General features: G+C 42.8%; 1 protein-coding gene across 3 annotated transcripts; it reads left to right on the top strand.

Moving 5' to 3' along the window:
• Window positions 1-819: 819 nt before the first annotated feature.
• TMEM263 (transmembrane protein 263) lies at window positions 820-17,324 on the top strand. 3 transcript variants are annotated; one of them, XM_082482306.1, is made up of 5 exons: window positions 820-913; window positions 4,434-4,495; window positions 5,521-5,636; window positions 9,394-9,463; window positions 14,564-17,324. In XM_082482306.1, exons 4-5 carry the CDS (start codon window positions 9,400-9,402, stop codon window positions 14,848-14,850), a joined length of 351 nt encoding a protein of 116 aa, XP_082338432.1. In that variant the 5' UTR covers window positions 820-913; window positions 4,434-4,495; window positions 5,521-5,636; window positions 9,394-9,399; the 3' UTR covers window positions 14,851-17,324. The 3 variants fall into 3 exon arrangements, with proteins under 3 accessions (XP_082338432.1, XP_082338433.1, XP_082338434.1); XM_082482307.1 differs by lacking the exon at window positions 820-913 and adding an exon at window positions 1,253-1,336; XM_082482308.1 differs by lacking the exon at window positions 820-913 and adding an exon at window positions 1,512-1,649.
• The last annotated feature ends 642 nt before the right edge of the window (window positions 17,325-17,966 follow it).

Genomic DNA, 17,966 nt, shown 5'->3' with positions numbered 1-17,966 from the left:
AGAAAACCAGTCTTTCCCCAACTATCTGTGTTGGTGCAGGTACGTAGAAAGCCATGCCTTTAAACCAGCATGACTATGACTCTATTCCCTACAGGTTGCACGCAAGCAGCTCTGCTCACTTGGATAACGGCTGGGATAAAGGGTGCAATGTACATGCTGCTCAACGTAAACCTACATCCTTTGGATTAGTGCAGTGGCTTCGCACACGCCGAGCATTGCCCCTCGCAGGACGACGCTGCTTCTCGCTGCAAGGAGCTTCTGCAGCCTCCCCCTTCCAGGGCACCCCAAGGCCCATTGATTCACCCCGGCCTCTCCGCCCAGGCGCTCCCCAGCCCAGTCAAGTGCCGCAAGCCGAACTCCTGCACCCCACACCATGTCGGTCAGCGATGGCGACGCTGTCCCCCTTTTCCTTCTCCCCTCTGCCCCACCACCCGACATCTTCCTCCACCTCGGCCCCGCGGCCACGGTGGGCCCCGCTAAGCGCAGGGGCCACACGGGCCCTTCGGAGAGCGGGGGCCCGGGGCCCTGCGTGTCCTGGGGGAGGACGGTGCCCGCGGGTCTGTGAGGGCCATGAGGGCCGAGCCGAGGCCTGCGTAGGCCCTGGGGGGCGGCCCGACCCCTCCGAGAGCGGCAGGCAGGGACGTGCAACGCCGGAGGAGTAGGAGGAGGAGGAGGCCGGGAGGGGAAGGACGACGGACACCCCGAGGGCCCCCCGCCAGTCCCGGGGCGGGGAGGGGGCGGGAGCGGCGGCGCCTGCGCGCCCCCCAGCCGCCGAGGGGGCCGCGCCGCGCCGGGCGCTGGGGCGGGGTCTGCGGGCGCCGACGGGGCGGGCGGCGGCGGGGCGCCACGTCGGCAGCGGGGAAAGGCGGAGGAGTAAAGTCTGCGGCGGAGCCCAGCCGAGCCGTGCCGTGCGGTGAGTGATAGCTGAGCGGCCGCTGATGCTCCGCTCCGCCGTTAGCCGGGGGAGCCCCGCGGGCGGGCAGCCGCCCGAGCGCCCTTCCTGCCTCCCCGCGGAGGAGGGGAAACTTCTTGGAGAGGAGGCGGGAGGGGATCCGGCGGAGCCGCCGGCGGGAGAGGTGGGCCCGGGGAAGCGGGGCTGCCGCCACCTGCCCCCGGCGCCTCCCGCCGCGCCGCACGCCTTTGTGCTTCCTGCCGCGGCACCGGGGGGCGTGAGGGAGGGAGGGCCGGGCCGGCCGTAGCGGCTCCGCCGAGGCCTTGGCTGCCACGTCAGTGCCGCCGCCCTGCGCCGAGGTGCCCGGCCGTGCCCGCGGCCGGCCCGGCGGGGGAGGCGGGCGGGGGTCGCTGCCGGGCCGCCTTGCCCAGCTCCCCCGGCGAGGCAAGTAGCTGCGAGGGGAGGACGTGGCGGGGGCTGCGGGGGCTCGGGCCGCCCTACGAGGGGGGTGTGGGGCGGGGGTCGGTGCCGGCTCGGGTGCGGGACCGGGACCGCCTCCTGCCGCTGCCGCCCTCCCCGGCCCGGGCGCCGCCGTCCCCGCGTCCGTGGCGGGGCGGCTGGGGAAGCCGTGCTCGCCTTGGCCTCGGCTCCTGGCTGGGCTTGGTCTTCCCCGTGAACTTCTGCGCGCCAGGAGAAGCTTTGTTTCGGGTTTTCTCTTCTTCTTTTTCAACTTCGCTGTGCTCTGATGTTTCTTCTGGTAACTCACTCTTTATTTCATCTGTTTCTCTCGAGTCCAGCGTGATGGAATGGAATCTGGAAGAGTTCTGTGGGTTGTTTTTTTTTTTTTTTTTTTGTTTGGGAGCAGCTTAGTTTTCGGCATTCACCTAGCCTAGGCGTGATGTGGCCTAAAATAAATCCCAAGTTGTTTTAGCCCTGCAGCTGGTTCTGGTCATTGTGCGAAGCTCGTAGACAGCCTCTGCGGATGCAATTATACGCTTCCTTCTGCTCGTTTAACCGGGCTGAAAACGAGAACTCTGAATCAGGATGTTGCTCCGTAAGGAAGATAAATACGAAGCCGCCTTCGGTGTGTGCAGAGCGTTGCTTCGGGCAGCATGTCTCTGTGTAACTGGAAGGGTACATATGAGAGAGATTAATTTAGTACACAAATACTGGTTTGTATGCACATCAATTTTAAGACTGCTCAGTAAATACTATCCAGGCTGTTTGTTTTTTTTTTTAAAAGTTTTCTGTTAAACTGTGGTTAAACATTCAGTAGAGTTGATGTTGCCTCCTCAGTATAGCAATGGATTGTGTTGGAAAAGCATGAACCAAAAGGTGATCCTGGTCTGACAAGGGAACAGGTCTAAATGTTGGGCAGGTGCCAACAAACATACAGTGGACACTAGAGAAAAAGTTCATTATTTCATTAGCAGGGGTGGCAGGGAAGTTCAGCAGTGGCTTTATTGCCCTGGCTGTTAGGTGCTGTCAGGTTTTGTCTTTGTAGGTCTCCTGGAAAAGGAGAGCTGAGGCAGGTGTGGAGCTCAGGCAGTTGGGAAAGCGTTGGAAGAAATGGAGAAGGATCTGCTTTAGAAAGCTGAGTTAATGGGAGGTGGAGGCAGACAGGACTGGTAAAATAGAGCTTCCACGGCCTTTCTGAAGCTGTGCCCTGTGCCCTACTGGAATTTACCATTTAATTTCTAGAAACCAGTTTTGGAGGGCTGGAAAAGGGGAGTTTGGATTCCTGCAGCCTTTGATTCCATATCTTGCGAATCCTTGCTTTGGAGTAAACTTAATTGCCAACATCAGGCATTCCCTAGAGCCTCTTTTGGAGCCCGAGTTATACTTCAGTTGAGGGTGATGGAGAAATGCTGTATTCTTTTATAGGCAGAATTGATGATGTAATGTCCTGGGTAGAGTTAAGGGTTTGTTGGTTGGTGTTTTGTTTTTTTTTTTTTTTTTTTTCAGGAGATATGCCTCCTTTTTTGCCTTTAATTTTGGTGTGTGTTTGTTTTTAATACAGATGTGTTGCATTACATTTCCAGCTGTGAGCCTGTTGTTTATATTTCTTATGGCAGACGGTATCTTTTTTGGGGGGTGGGGGGTGTAGCCCATCCTGCTGTAGGTTTAAAAAGTGAGCTGTGATTCACACCTGGAAACTTCTGATCATCTAACTATAATCTTTCCCTGAAAACTGTGTGTCTTTTCCTCTGAAATGGGCCTGCTTACTTCCAAGCCAGTTTTGCTTTATATATAAACCTGAATTTTGAAACTTGGCTTTTATACGGAAGGCTTGTTGAAATGTCAGCTATGCTCTTGGTTTTTAGCTACATGCTTTCTACGTGCCTGGGTTTGTTTTCTTACTTTAGTGCTGTTAGTGTTTACTCTTTCTTCTTGCAGAAGTTCAGTCAACTGTCTCTCTTGCATTAACTAACTGAAAAACACATTTCCGTATCAGCTGTGCTCTGAGGGTTAGGTCTGAGAGAACTAACAGCACTGAGCACTCTTACTCATGACATGTTACAAGCCCTAATCCAAGGCATAAAGCAGGGAAGCTAATGGTCAGGGGTCGCTTGTGCAGCTTAAAGCACTACCCTGAAGAAAGAGCAGCCACGGGTAGGATTACCTTTTTGGTTTCATGCTTTTTCCTTGTTTAATTTGGAGTAGAGCACTGTTAGTCTTTCCAAAATGTGTTCCTTAAAGTATCATCCCTAAAAATATTTTTTTTCATTTACACGAAAGACATCAGGTTCATGTGGAAATCTGCTGCAGCTGCTGGAAGAGGGGAAGGAGAGCTGTGCATGTGGCAAGGGTGGTTTTGTTTTCCATCAGCTCTTTAGCTGGGTTTTCTAACTGCATAGCTGGTGGGCAGAAGGAAGATAATTTTTTCATGGTGGACTAAGATGAGGCAATTGGTTTGTTTGCAGTTCTGTCAGGTGAATAGTTCCAGCACTGTTGGCTGCTGCAGCCTTCTGGAGCAGCATTATGCTGCCAAACGAAATTGGCCCCATCCTTCAGTAGTTTCGTTGCTGCCCACAAATATCTGAGTAGTGGCATTGAAACGAGCCAGTTTTTACTGGCTGCTGCTTGGGCCAGGTTTGCTGTGCTGAAACAGTAGGGCTTTTTGTCCATAAAGTCAGAAAGACATCGAGAGCATCATCTCAAGCTCAGGAAGCTGCACACACATCTGTAATGGTTAGAGCCCACTTCTCAATGGAGGCTAAAACTTTACACAAATTGCTGTCCAAGAACTGTAGACCCGTTAAGGAGAGGTTGTGTCTTAAAATTGATTACCGTGCTTCATAGTAATACTCATGGCAGCATGTGGAGCAGGTGAAATTGTCTGCATTGCCCAAGAACGCAGAAAGGAATGGGTGTTTTGGTGAGATAAATCTCATAAAATTTTGGCATCTTAAGGCCATGCCAAGTGTGCTTCTCCCCTACTTTGGGGCTTTGTATTTATGATTCCCACCGTACTCCCATGGCAGTATATGACAGTAGTGCTGTTCCATAAGATGTCATTAAACCTCTACTTTTCTTGTAGGTGTATGCAGAATACTTTTGTGGAAACAACTAACTACTCATCTTCACGAAGGAATATACTTGGTGAGAAAGTTTTATTTTAATCAGCTTTGTTGTGAATGTATGTGTGGGTCTACTATTACTTCCAGAGCTTCCTAGCACTTTCATTCAGGGTCCTATAACAGTGTTAATGTTAGAAGTAGCTCTTGAATTAAAAATATTCTTTTAAACCACTTCTTTCCTTACAGTTGTGTAAAATGTTGAAGCTTCTTATGTATTTCCTACTCTGACAATATGACAGTGTGTTTTCTTCTTTAAAACCAATTAAAAGAGTGACTTCCATTTTTATGGTTTTGGTCTGAAGGTTGATATGTATTTTAATGTGTTGTTAAAAAAGATGAGAAGTTATCCCTTATCTCTTGAGTGACTAGCACCCTCATAAGCACACAGGAAAAAAACTCAGGAAGTAGTTTACATGTGTACCTGTTTGAACTCTTTTAAGATATGGGTTTGCTTCCACTTCTTAACATGAGAAAATACAAAGCTTACATATTCATCTGCATAGATGAGGAAGGAGACCGCTAGATGTCTGCTTCATTAATGTCCATATGAGTTCTGCCAGGACTTGTAGAGATCCCACCTCATTCCATGTGGTCATTTAATGCATGTGTTAAATGGAGCTGGAGACTTTTCCTCAGTGACACAAGACACTGTTAATTTGCCATCACAGGATGAAAATGCCAAAGAAAGATCTATTTGCTTGCTTTCTTTTTCCCTTTTCTTTTTGGCCAGTCAGCATACTTTGAAGATTCTGAAAAACCGTATCAGAAAAGTTTCAAGGTTCAGGCTTGTGATAAATCTTGTTGCATGAGCTTGCAATACCAGCAATAATTGTGACTAATGATTCAGTGCATAGGGGACTTTGAATCTGCAGCTTCCAACTTAAGTTTCCAAAGTTCCTTAATCAATACCGTGTCTGAATGACTTAATTCTCTGCACAAAAGTCTTATCCTTGCACCTGCAGATCGGTGCCTTAGGCATTAGCTGAGTTGTAATCTCTGTTGGGGCTCATGAATTTTGCTTTCTCCTTTGTGGGGACACACCTTCAGCCGGGAGAGTGAAGAGGAACCTCCCTTAGGATATACTGCAGTCTGGTGACCAGGGAACTCCTGCAACGTGGGACATAACGAGCTTGAATCTTATTAGAAGAAGGAGGCATTGAACTGTAAGTGAGTGCTTTCACCTTGGTGGTATTACGTAAAAGATAGTGAGTGTTTTCTGCTTTTCTCACTCCAATTTTTGAAGAAAAAAAATTATACTCCTGCCCTATTCCAAGACTGGATGAAGTCATCTGCCACTAAGCAGTTATTCCAGGCCTTTGACCTCTAGTCAATAGAAATACCTTAAATCTCTGGAGGGGAGCCAGATTAAAGACATGCTCCTGCGTGTAATGTTTCCTGCTCACCAGATAGGCTACACCCTGTTTAGCACACAGGATTTTTTGGATCACTTTTCAGAGGCTCTTAAGTCTCCTGACGTGTTAGATTTGATACAAGGATGCATGACGCAGGCTGTAACCTAGATATCTTAAAATTTTCTGCTTAAGTCCTTTGTTGGATCTCGGTCTTGATTCTGTGATTCACCAGAGAGCTTCTACAGAAAACCAAAAGGACTTGAATTGCGCTTTGTGAGCTCTTGTGTGCTAAATTCTGTTTCGGGTCAAGCTGTGAGCCTTTTCTGACAGTGGTGTGGTTCTGTTTTCACTTGTACTGATGTAGTAGGAAAACAGTGAGTAAAACCTCACAAGCTGGTTAGGCACATCTCTTGCAGCATCCCTGCAGTGCTTCCAGGCACCTGTAGAACCACACATCATACGGTAGTTCTCAACTTTCTGAGCTGCAGACCACTGAAGGCTCACTTCTGTGTAGAACCAATTCAGTCCAACAGTGACTTATTTCCCGTAGCTGCTCTTCTCAGGCCCGTGTGGTACTCCATTGACTTCTGGGGTCTGATGGCAGCCGGTTACTGGTGCATGAACTGTAGAAGATAAACCACTGTGGTCCATGTAGTTGTAAGAGAGTGAAGTATTTCCAAGGTTTAGAAGGAGTTGCAGCTGTGTTAAATCACTGCATGTGAGTGATGTATTGTGTAATACACATTTTTAAAAGTAGCTTGTGGTCAAGAGTTACCTAACCCTGAGGTTCTAGGGAAGGTAGCAGGGGAGGAAATGCCTAATCTTATCACTTTATGTAGTGCTGTGATTTTTATGTTTGTTTTTGGGGTTGTTTTTTTTTTTTAATACTTTTATCACTAAACTAGAAACGCTGCTATGGAACTCCCATGCTCCAATACATTGCTGTGCTCATTTAGCTTTGCAGGAACTGCAAGCAAATCTAACAGCGGCCTGAACTAGATTATGGAGAGTTATGAAAGCATCTTTTACCTGTACTGTTTGCCAATCTTACTCTGACTCTTTCCATTGGACAGGTCTCATCTTAATTAAATATTTATATGATGCCTAGCATAACAGATCCTCAGTAATTCATCAGCGCTGTATCTGCTCTCAGTGCTGCTGTGTCCGATATCTTCTTAATAGCAGAAAATACTAAAACTTGTGTGGAGCCTTGTGACACTTTCTAGTGTTCTGCCATGTTCAAAACTGGTAACTTATTCCAACTCCCCTCTAAGCTTGTTGATAATCCCTGACAGTGTTTTGTCTCTCCTTGTAAAATTAAAGAAAATAACTTTTCTGAGCCTTTTACTAGGAATTGTTGACAGAAACTTTTTTCAGAAGCTCAAACAAGCAATTTCATCAGGGTTTCTTTTGGGAGTTACATGCCGGCTATATACAAATATATTAGGAGAGGTAGTTCTTTATAAAAACTAATTTATCTCTGGCTTTACTCTTTTGTGTCTCCCTTGAGCCTGCTTTAAAACTGTTTTGGTCACTTTTTTCATTCCTTTGTTTCAAGTAAGACTTGCTAGGTTGTGACTTTTATTTTACTTTTTTTAGGACCTTCCCTCATGCAGCGAATGAAATCCTTCTAAATTCCTGATAGAGTAATCATCTTAGTGAACAAAATGGCCATGTGTTAAGTAGAAACATAGTTGCTTCATCTTTGTACAGATGTTTTGGTCAAATAATGTCAGGCCTGTCAGTTTCTTACAGCATCTGCTTTCTCTTTCTTACAGTGCTTGATATTTTTGTTTCAAGTTGGAAAAAAGCAACAACCTACATATAACTTCACATAGTGAGGACAAAATCCTTGTATTTCTTGCAAATGCAAGAAATGCAAAGAAGGTGTGTAGTACCTGAATCCAGTCCTTTCTAAGAACCCGATTGCCCTTGGTTGCTCCCCATGACCGGTTGGGCTCTTTTTTCTTTCTTTTTCTTTTTTTTTCCTTGATTTACTGACCTGTGATCAAATAAAATGACAAGGAATTCTATAATTTATACTTTTCAAATTGTCTCTTAGCCCTCATGTACTTAATTGTCCATCTTGATGTGTTGCTGCTCACTTTCATATTTCTTAGCTTCCATGTTTGCGTTTCTGGCTTCTGAGAGGTATTTGTTCAGCATGGCCGTCAAATCGGCCATCCTGGTAATAGGGTGTTGTTTGCTCGCTTTCCTGTTCAGCTTCTTGTCTAAAGGTACCTATGTTTTCGGAGTTGTGAACTGATACCCTTAGTGCTGATTGTGAGGACTCTCTTAATATTGAATTTAGGCTTGCTTCGCATCCAAAGCTCTATCGTGTAGTGTGTGGGTGTTGGTTTTTACTGTGATGTTGTGACTTCAAAATTATACTGTGAGGGTTTTAGCTGCTGTTTTCCAGGTGGGTCTTCCCACCCCTCAAGTTCTGCTTCTGCCTCCTCACCCCTTGTCCAGATCCCAGCCATTGTTTTCTCACCCAGAGGAGGTATGGAGAGATCTGGGCACAGCAAGACAGGGTGGAATTATTTTTGTGGTGGTCAGTGACTCCTGGAAGAAATTAAGTGATTTAAAGGCTTGTGTATATGTGCAGGGAGAAGGGATCTGAGAGGTCACTGGCAGGAAGACTGAAAGATGCCGAGTGGTATAATGCAACCTGTTTTACTTTCTCCTATTCCTGGCCTCAGTGCCTGCTGAGGAGGGAAAGCAGGATTGGCAGGAGGGCTCAGGGGAGGAGGCAGGACTTAACACCGAGGCACACTTTGGTGGGGTATGAAAGCAGGAGGGTAAACCTGGACTTAGATATTGGTTTCTTCCCCTACGAGGGGAAAATGCAGTAAGCAGAGCTGCTGATTTGTGCTTTCTACTGTGTCTCCCCTCACTTTCAGGGGCTGCTGTTCTAGAACTGCTCTAGGAAACAGCTTTTGGTGTACAGAAATCTTCTTTCTAAAATGTTTTAATTGGAAAGTTTGCGTAGAGTTAAAACAGTCTAGTTTTGCTGTTATCACCACATGGTGTATGCAGTACTGCTAGAAGATAAAATGAAATTTTTTGTTACATTTCTTCCATCTTGTTTTCATGGCATTTATTCAAGTTCTGCTGCAAGGACTTGTTTCTTTAAAGTACTGCATTCCAGGTACTAACAGATCTTACAGGCATGCTGCTGTTGTTTTTCTAGTACCCGCCACCTTTATGATCACTGGGCTTTGCTTTCTTAGTATAAACCATTGTATGACAGTGGCTGTTTTCTTTTCATACTGTTTTTCTTCCTGATTGCTTTTTAGGTTTGAGATGCACTTGGTGTGGGGTGGCAGCTCTGACCAAGCCTGCTGACCTGGTGGAGGGTTCCTTTTTCAAGTATTGTCTGGTTGAAGAATACAAAAGCACAGCCTGATAATGAAATAGCAGGAGTTTGGCAGGAGCTGCTAGTGTATCTAATGAATAAGAACTTCCTTTTCTATGGAACTTAAATGTTATCCATGAATCCAAAATTCATGTAGTTTATGCTTTACCAGAAAAGATGTACAGCATATGTGAATTTCTTCTTTTTTAGGTCATAATGAATCAAACGGACAAAAATCAACAGGAAGTCCCATCATACCTTCATGATGAACCACCAGAAGGTATGTATCAGTCTTCATAATATCAAGTACGTTCACAGAATTTCATCAGAAGTTCAGTTCTCTCTTAAAACAAACAAAAATGGATCTGCAAGCTGAACACTTTAACTTTTGTTTAGGTATCAGTAAGCAAGCCATCCCTGGGATGGAATGAGCCTGGATTATTGTTCGCTTGTGCGTTATCACAGTTACAATAAGGCCACTGATTATTACACAGTAAACAACTGTACTGATAAATTATAGAGAAGATGGACAGATAATGAAGGACATAATTTGCAGATTCATTTCCAGAGATGTGATTTGGTTCAATAGGTATTTATTTCTGCTGTTCATTATGTGAGATGGAAAGAGCCAAGCTTCACTTCTGGATACCTTGCTGAGTTCCTAGTGCTTGCAACTTCTGAACAAGATGTGTTTAAAATTGTATGGAACTTCATTACTATTTGGAGACCCTGTTCCATCATACAATTAACTGTGGTTCTAATTGTTTACTTAATCTCATGGTTTCCTAAAAACAACAAAAAAAACCCACTTGACTTCATTAATGCAATGGCATCTTGGTCTCCTGAACCAAATGTATCTTAAATCGGTTGTTAGATCTGTAGAAGAAATGCAGTTGCAAATGGGCAGACTTCCCTTCTGGGCTGTGGAGCGGCAGGACTGTGAAGAGTCCTGTTTGCATAAGGTGACTGGAAGCATACTAGATCAAAAGCCATGCTTGGCACATAGGTTGTCTGTGTTCTGTCTTCTCTTGCTTTAGGACTAAATGTGTTGGATGTAGAAGTTGGTGAGTCCCAGTTCCTCTTGGTTCATTGCTCTTCAACTTATAATGGCCCTTTAAAGCTCTCTTTGTTGGTTTGAGGTTTTTTTTTCTGAGCTTTTATATGTTGTATAACTGAACAATTTACTTGAACAACAGTATTATCCACTAACTGTAGCAGAAGTGTTGAAGTGGAATAGCTCACTCTATTCTTAACTATTAGGCAAGAAACACAAGTACAAGAAGATGAGAGGAAAGGGAGAAATAGATTTTCATGGCACAGTGGTTCTTAAGCTTTACTGTGCTTCAACTTGTTACAGTATCGTGGTGTGAGGACAAAAATCTTTCTTTTTAAGCTCTTACAGGGTTGTCGGGATCCCAGAAGCATTTCTGAAAGCAAATGCCAGATTGGAAACTATGCCCTAATGTGTGTTATCTTCAATTTTGAAGGTGTTTTTTTTTTGCCTTAAAGATTGAATTGTGTTTTATACATGTAGAAGGTGAACAGTGGTCTGACTGGTAAACTACAACTGTTTCTTTCTTGAGGGAGGCAGTGACACAAATGGACATTTTTTATCTTCCTAGAATATTCAGTAGGATGTCCAGATTCGGAGCATAACAGCAGATTCTGATCATCACTAGGTATTGAAAGATTTAATTTGAAATTTGTGAACAATTAAGACTGACTTTCTTCTCCATGGTATCTTCTTTCAGTATGACAATAACCAATTTGAATATGAAGTTTAAATAAACGGAGAAAGTTGGTGTAGTTAGAGGGAGTAGAATGAAGCACAGCTCATCTTAATGGAAACTCCATCCTTGAAAAGGCTTCTTCCTTTTGATTCTGTTTCATGTGCATTCTTCAAGCCTTATGAGTTTAGTTAAAATGTTGGAATACCCTTGAAGAACATCCCCGTTCTAAATGTCATATAGGGCCTTCATATTCAATACGCTTACACCACAGTAGAAAGAAGGCCAAATGTGGATGGAAGGCTACCAGTTCAATGTTGGCAAGATAGCCTCTCTGAACAGGCTGCCAAAAAAAATCCTTAGAGGAAAGGCTCAATTCCAAAACCAATTTGCAGTTTCTCATAAAGATAAAAATAGTTCCAGTTTGTCCAAATCACGCTTGACAAGCTTGGTGCCTAGAGGCTTTAAAGAAATACATATGTAGAAAAAGCTTTTGTGCTCATGTTTTCTATGAGTAGTGCTATTCTAATGCTTTTTCTGTTTTGCAAGTGGCACCAACCTTTGCAACCTACGTTCATTCAAACATTGTTTGCTGTTGGACTTTCTTCAGCAGGAAGCTGGCTGCGACGGAACATGGTAGAGCCAACCCCTGAACAGGGAACTTGTGTCATTTTCTCCCTAGATTTAGGAATGGTCTGTTTTACCTTCTTTCTCATACTGGTTAGGAACAAGGAGACCAAGAATGTGTATGCTAGAATAGAAATCAACTGGCAATGAAAATTTTACAGCTGTGGGCATTTACTACATCTAATGGACAGCGCAAACAGGAATGAAACGGGAGTGTGTCAGCCATCACCAGAAATTATTAATACACCAAGTCATAGTCAGTATTTACACTTGTGAAGTGGAATAGATGATGTCAAAGGATTGGCCACCTGAAGTAATGTGAGGAAAAGCATGTCAGGATTACTTTTTGTTTGTTTGTTTCTCTCTTGTTACTTTTAAGTTAGCTATGATGGGTCCTTTCTTGCTAATATCAGGTCTGATGTACTGAAATCGGCTCTTAAAATTCAATGTGATGACTTTACTGCCATTTACCCTGATGATGGTGATCCAGTTGGATGGAAGTGAACCGCTTTCTGATGAAATTTTTTACAAGGTGTGCAAGTCTGGTCACAGGAATCCTGTAATGAGTAATACCTAGACAGTGGATTTTATACCAGGCTCTATATACTCCTCTCTGAGAGTGATCCTTTAAGGGCTTTCTGTATGTAAATAGAAATTCTCATCTCTGCGTGCTTGTGTTGGCAACACATTTTTTTGCTGGAGATGTCCAGGTTGAAAGCTGCTGGCCTAGAATGAACCAGCAAGGGTATTACTTGGCTTTAAGTAAAAGGCTGTCAGTTATGTTTCTAGTTTCTGTGACTCTCTGTTATCTATATCAATTTCTTCTATAAAAAAGACTAGTGTAAGCTGGAAGCATTTTTAGTATTTTTTTACTCCATGAGCTGTATTGTTCCTATTTATGTGTTTTTTTCCTTTTATCTAACTTGTAAGAAATTCTCTCCTTTAGATGGCATCTTATAATAGAATCTTAAAACGGTTTAGGTTGGAAATGACCTTAAAGATCATCTAGTTCCAACTCCTCTGCCATTTGTTTGCATTATTCTGGGTACGCACATAGCAACTCCAAACTTCACACTTTTTTTTTTTTTTAATGAAGTCTGAATGCTGGGTCAGACCTGGCACTATCACAAACTAGTTTTCATCTTGTAGTAGACAAGTGCTGGGAGATGACTCCTGGAAACTGTCCTCTGAATGTGAGTTTTCAGCAGTGAGGGCACTGGGGCAGAGACCTGTTCTGCTGGTTCTCCTAAGGCATGTCGCAGTGAAGGGGTTTACAGGGGCTGGATATAGGTCTCTCGTGGGTCTAGATCTGATTTTTCTTCTCCCCTGCCTCTCTAGACTCATCGTCCTCTTCCAGGCATGCTCTTTCTGCTGCTGACTCTCTCACCTCTTTATTTCATGTTTGTTTCTTAACTAGCTCTGCCCACTGTGGCTGCACTTGTTTTCTTGGTTCCCCCTGTTGTTTTTCCCTAAGAAAGGGAAATGTGTCTGTTAAATCCCATGTATTATCTACAGGTAGCTAGAAAATAAAAAAAACTCTGGAACTCTTACACTACTTATGTTAACTAGCTGTCTCTTGCCATGTTTCCCTCTGAAACTTTTTTTAAGAAGTGTTTGGGGTTGGTGAAGAATTGACAAGACAGGAGCTGAAAAATGCTTACCTGCGTGTTGTTGTCAAGACCAGAGATTTCTCAAGGTTCACACTGAAAATACTTCACAGACAAACACGTGTGAGGTCTGCTAGTTTATAGGTGCAGAAGGTAATACTTTCCTGTGTGCTTAAATGCAACATTAACATACTGTTTCATCTTCCTATTTCTTCTTTGAAGTTTAGATGGCACTTATGCTGTAGCGGGGCGTAGATTTGCAGTCTTATTTCCCTTTAGAGGCAAGGTGCATGTATCTCTTTAGGATTTTGAAGCCTACATTTAGAAATATGAAGTAATTGCTAAACTATTGGAAGACTAAGTGGCCAAATCTGGGAGTCTTTCTATTAATCTAATACTTTCTATTATTTTGAGGCTATGTAATTGTACCATAAATGTGGAATAGGAGTTGATTTATACAGTGTATAGTGAGAAACTGTGCAAAATGCAGGTTAAACATAACATAAAAAGAAAAGACATTTACTTTGTCAATAACATGCAGAGATCCTATGGTTTGAGATTTAGTTTCATTTATCATATTGGGACTTCTGTTGTGCACCTGTAACTCTTGCTATTTTTAATGCCTTTGGGACCACTCTTTGTATTTAATGAGCTTGTTTGGCAATTGGACACTTCCCCCACCCCCCCATCCAAATTACAAAAAAGGCCTTTTTGGAAGAAAATTAAATTTGTGTACGTGATGAAGAAAGGAAGTTATACAGTGAAAAGCTGGCATCAGTTTTATCATCATCACTCTTGTATTGACTCCTCCAATTGCTCTCTTGCGAACATGTCTTCAGAACAGAAATTACTAAGGAAAGAAGCAACTTTGTGTCAAGGTGAGCTCATTTCAAACAGCTCCTTTTCTCCTTTGGTTCTGCTTCTCCAGAAACCTTTTTCCAGTCCTTCCTTAGAGTTTTGAACAGCAATGTAGTGCTGCTGCTTTTGTGGGTTCCCCCCCTCTGTGGCTTAACTCTTAATGTTAGGATGGGGGAAACAGGAGGGTGTGTCATCCCCCCCATGAATAAAGTCCAGAAATGAGGCTGATTTGGCCATGAGACCTTCCAGACTCTGGGAAGGTTGGTGGTGCATGCAGAGGACAGAAGTTTATCATGTAAGACCTTCTGGGAGCTATATGCCTGATATTTGTAGGCTCAGTATTGGCTTGTGTTTTAGAAAACATCATTGAGTATGTCTTGCAGCAACGTATCTTTTCTTGTTTGGAACTGTGGTGGTGTATGAGCATCCAGAAGAACTAACCTGCAAGGTAAATGTGTGCAATGGCCATTAGGCTAGAAAAGGAAATACTTAAGCATAACTCTTTTGAAAATGCTTTGATCATAGCACTGTGATTGATCTCCTTGTTGTTTCCTCTCTTAGGTTCATTAAAAGACCACCCACAGCAGCAGCCTGGCATGCTTTCTCGTGTGACTGGTGGCCTCTTCAGTGTCACGAAGGGAGCTGTTGGTGCCACGATCGGGGGTGTTGCTTGGATTGGAGGGAAGAGCTTGGAAATTACCAAAACAGCCGTCACATCTGTGCCTTCAATGGGAGTGGGGCTAGTCAAAGGAAGTGTTTCTGCTGTGGCTGGAGGTGTTACAGCTGTAGGATCTGCTGTTGCAAGTAAAGTGCCTTTAACAGGAAAGAAAAAGGATAAGTCTGACTAAAACTAAACTGAGACATACTTGATTCTCCAGAATATTACATCAGTGGCATTAAAATCTGCTAAGATTTGGACCATGAGAAGCCATGTGTCTTAGACACTTTATCTTCTAAAGAGCTGTGCAAGTAACTCGATTTCATCTGTAAAAGACAGAAGAAGCTTGGCTAGCACAGAGTATGAAGATTTATTAGAGCCTAGATTGAAGCTTTGTATCTGGTGAAATGTTACACTTGATAACTATAGAAGTGAGTAAGTGTATCTGAAGAGATAATACATATTTGAATATTCATTTACTGTAAGTCTTTTGCAGTTTTGGACTAAAATGTGAACGTAGAAACTTGGTAATCTCTGCTGTACCATCAATATGACAAGATGCCATTTACTGTTCTCAGTGGTTTCCACATCCTCCTGCTAAGGATCCTTCAGCTGTGTAATGGCTTTGTTGGACGTACCCAAATAGTTTTGGTTATGAAACTATTTGCAGGCAGCCTGTAAAATTTTGATGACCGCATTCTGCCAGTGCAGACTGGAGCAAATACAACTGGAGGTGTGCAGAAATTGGAAGCGAGAGCGGGAGATAGAAGTGAGAAAGTTTGACAACATGGTAGAAGGGATCATAAAGAGTAAACTAACTTAATGCCTTATTAGAAAAAAAAAATCTTTTTACTAGGTGAAGCTGTGTTTACAAAAAAAAAAACTAACAAAAAAAATCAAAAACAAAAAAAAACCAACACAAACCTGTCCTGTTGTTGCAGTGCAATTCACAGAATGAGCTTTAGACTCTCTTTATGAATCCTGGTATCTGAAACTGTCAGTTTTTACTAAAAACAAGATTGTTCCATCTCAGGTGTATTTAATGATATGCATCTCTCCTGCAAGTGAAAACTTGCTTCTAATAAACTTTTTATAGACACTAGAAAAAAATGAGGGCTTAATGGAAACTGGGCTGATGTTTGTGGTCATCTAGCACAACTATCTGACTTGAAAGAAATTCCTTTGTGTAGTTGGAAACCACTGAAGAACTAGCAAAGCTGTTGTCTCAACTCCATGGTGCGCCAGGTTAGCTTCTTGTTCTGTTTAAGCAAATGCAAAGAATTTTTCACTACATCTTTCTCTCATACTTTGCATTTTGATTTTTTGAATAAAATGCAATATTTTTATTTAAAACAAACCAAAAAAGGTAGATGAGGCCTTAAAAAAAAAAAAAATAAAAATCCAAGTAAATTGTATACGGACAGATTCCAAGCATTGACACACCTCAAATGGGAACATCTGTAGGTCCTCTGCAGTGTGTGAGGCAAAATGCACTTGTAATACACAGCTTGAGGTTGCCTTAAAATAGAAGCTGTTGGTGATTTTTTTTTTTTTTTTTTTTTTTTTGTCTGTGTGTGTGTGTGTACTGACTTTGCAAATAAGTAACCTCTTTGGAAGCCCGTAGAAGACTGTGAATGTTGTGTATGCAGTATTTTCTAAAAACTTGTGTTCCTACAGAGAACTTGCAAGAAGAATATATAGGGAGACTTTTTAGAAATTAAAAAAAAAAAAAAATATTGCTTGTCTAAAACTTAGTCCTATATTCATGGGTGTTGAAAGTATACTATGTGTAAATTATGGTACAGTAGTCACCTAGTCTCTCTGAGCCATGGGTACTTCAGCTGCAGCCTGGAACAACTTTATTTGACACCGGTAATTGTTGTATATGTTGGTAGCACGTTATTCATAAGCATGGGGATTTGGGGTGGTGGAGAGCAAAAACCCAGCAAATAGAATTCTCTGCTCCGTTAGTTGCACCAGCTGCTTAGCTCCATTCTGCTGCAAGGGTGTAATGAGGTAAGCGTATGCAACAAATGGAAGACTGTAACTGGTTTTATAGTCAAAAGCTCATTGCATAGAATACAGAATAGTGTAGTTTAAGGATATCACCAGTTAGCTGGAGAAATGAGCTAGCTTGCATACCGGCGGCAATCTAGCTGTGGCAAATAACTTGGTATCATCTGCTCCCTTGCAGTTTCCAATGTAGATGTATCCGCAGAGTGCTACCACTGAACTCGGGAGTCACCTGTTCGGAGCATAGTGATATTTGTGGCGCTCAACCAAACCCTTCATAATTGTTTTCTGAAAACTTAAATGTTGAACTGGTCACACCCCCCCCCCTTTTTTTTATGACATTCTCTAATTTTTATATTATGAAACTTGCTGCAAAACAAGTGTGGTCTGAGATGAGCGATGTTAGATCTGTAAAGAGCTGCCAACACTTCATTATGTTTTGTTCTTAATGTACCCTGTAGTTGTTACTTCTGAATCTTGTAACTGAAACACTTTAACATGGCATATGGTTTTAGTTTTCGAAAAGAGCTTTGTCCTATATCCTGCGTATCTTCCATTCACTTATGAAACTTGCTTTGTCTTAAAAACTTGTTCTGATTCTGTCCTGACACTTGTGAAACATTAAATTGTTGCTGTTTCAGACATTTGAAAGCTTCCTAGTTAATTTGTGGAGAAAGGCATACTTAGGTATAAATCTTTCCACTGTATCATTTATCTGAATAGCACCAACCAGCTCTTAAAAACTGTAATTTCACTGTGTTGTTGGCTCTGCATAGACACAAAATTGCTTGTACTTTTTTTTTTTTTCTTTTTTTTTTTTCTTTACGTGGGAACTGAGGCTTGGGGATACCTGCTTTTAAGATCACAGTGAGCTGAATGGAATATGAAACTGGACTTGTCAGGCTGAGTGGGGTGGTTCTTGTGTTTTGGGGTTGGTTTTGTGGTGATTTTATTTTACTTCCCTTTTCTCAGTCCTCATTTCAAAAGGGGAAATGTTTATGAATGCTACTTGTATGCCTGACTGCTTGCTATGTAACAAAATGCTGGTTTACAGGCTTTTATGTGCCAGACTTAAACGGTATAAACTGGTTCATGTTCACTGTAACAGCAAGAGATGAGGATGCGGATTTCAGCAATACAACATTTTGGTAATTGGGAGCTTCCCTGAGGTTTTATTACAAATGAATTCTGTGAAGAAGACACAAACAGGTCCCAGGCGTAGAGTTGTGTATGAAGGATAGAATTAATTTTGGTCTGCTGGTAGACAAAAGGAGTCTTTCTGTTTATGCTTTC

The sequence above is a fragment of the Vanellus vanellus genome (genome assembly GCF_965231255.1).
Source record: "Vanellus vanellus genome assembly, chromosome: 1".
Classification (NCBI taxonomy): domain Eukaryota; kingdom Metazoa; phylum Chordata; class Aves; order Charadriiformes; family Charadriidae; genus Vanellus; species Vanellus vanellus.
The sequence above is the reverse complement of the archived record's forward strand: the minus strand, read 5'-3'. Positions and strand labels throughout refer to the sequence as shown.

Bases quoted from the DNA above. Each gene is read 5' to 3' on its own strand.
- TMEM263 (XM_082482306.1), top strand. From the start codon at position 9,400: ATGAATCAAACGGACAAAAATCAACAGGAAGTCCCATCATACCTTCAT. The intron at 9,464-14,563 runs GTATGTATCAGT...TTCCTCTCTTAG, and splicing joins TCATGATGAACCACCAGAAG to GTTCATTAAAAGACCACCCA.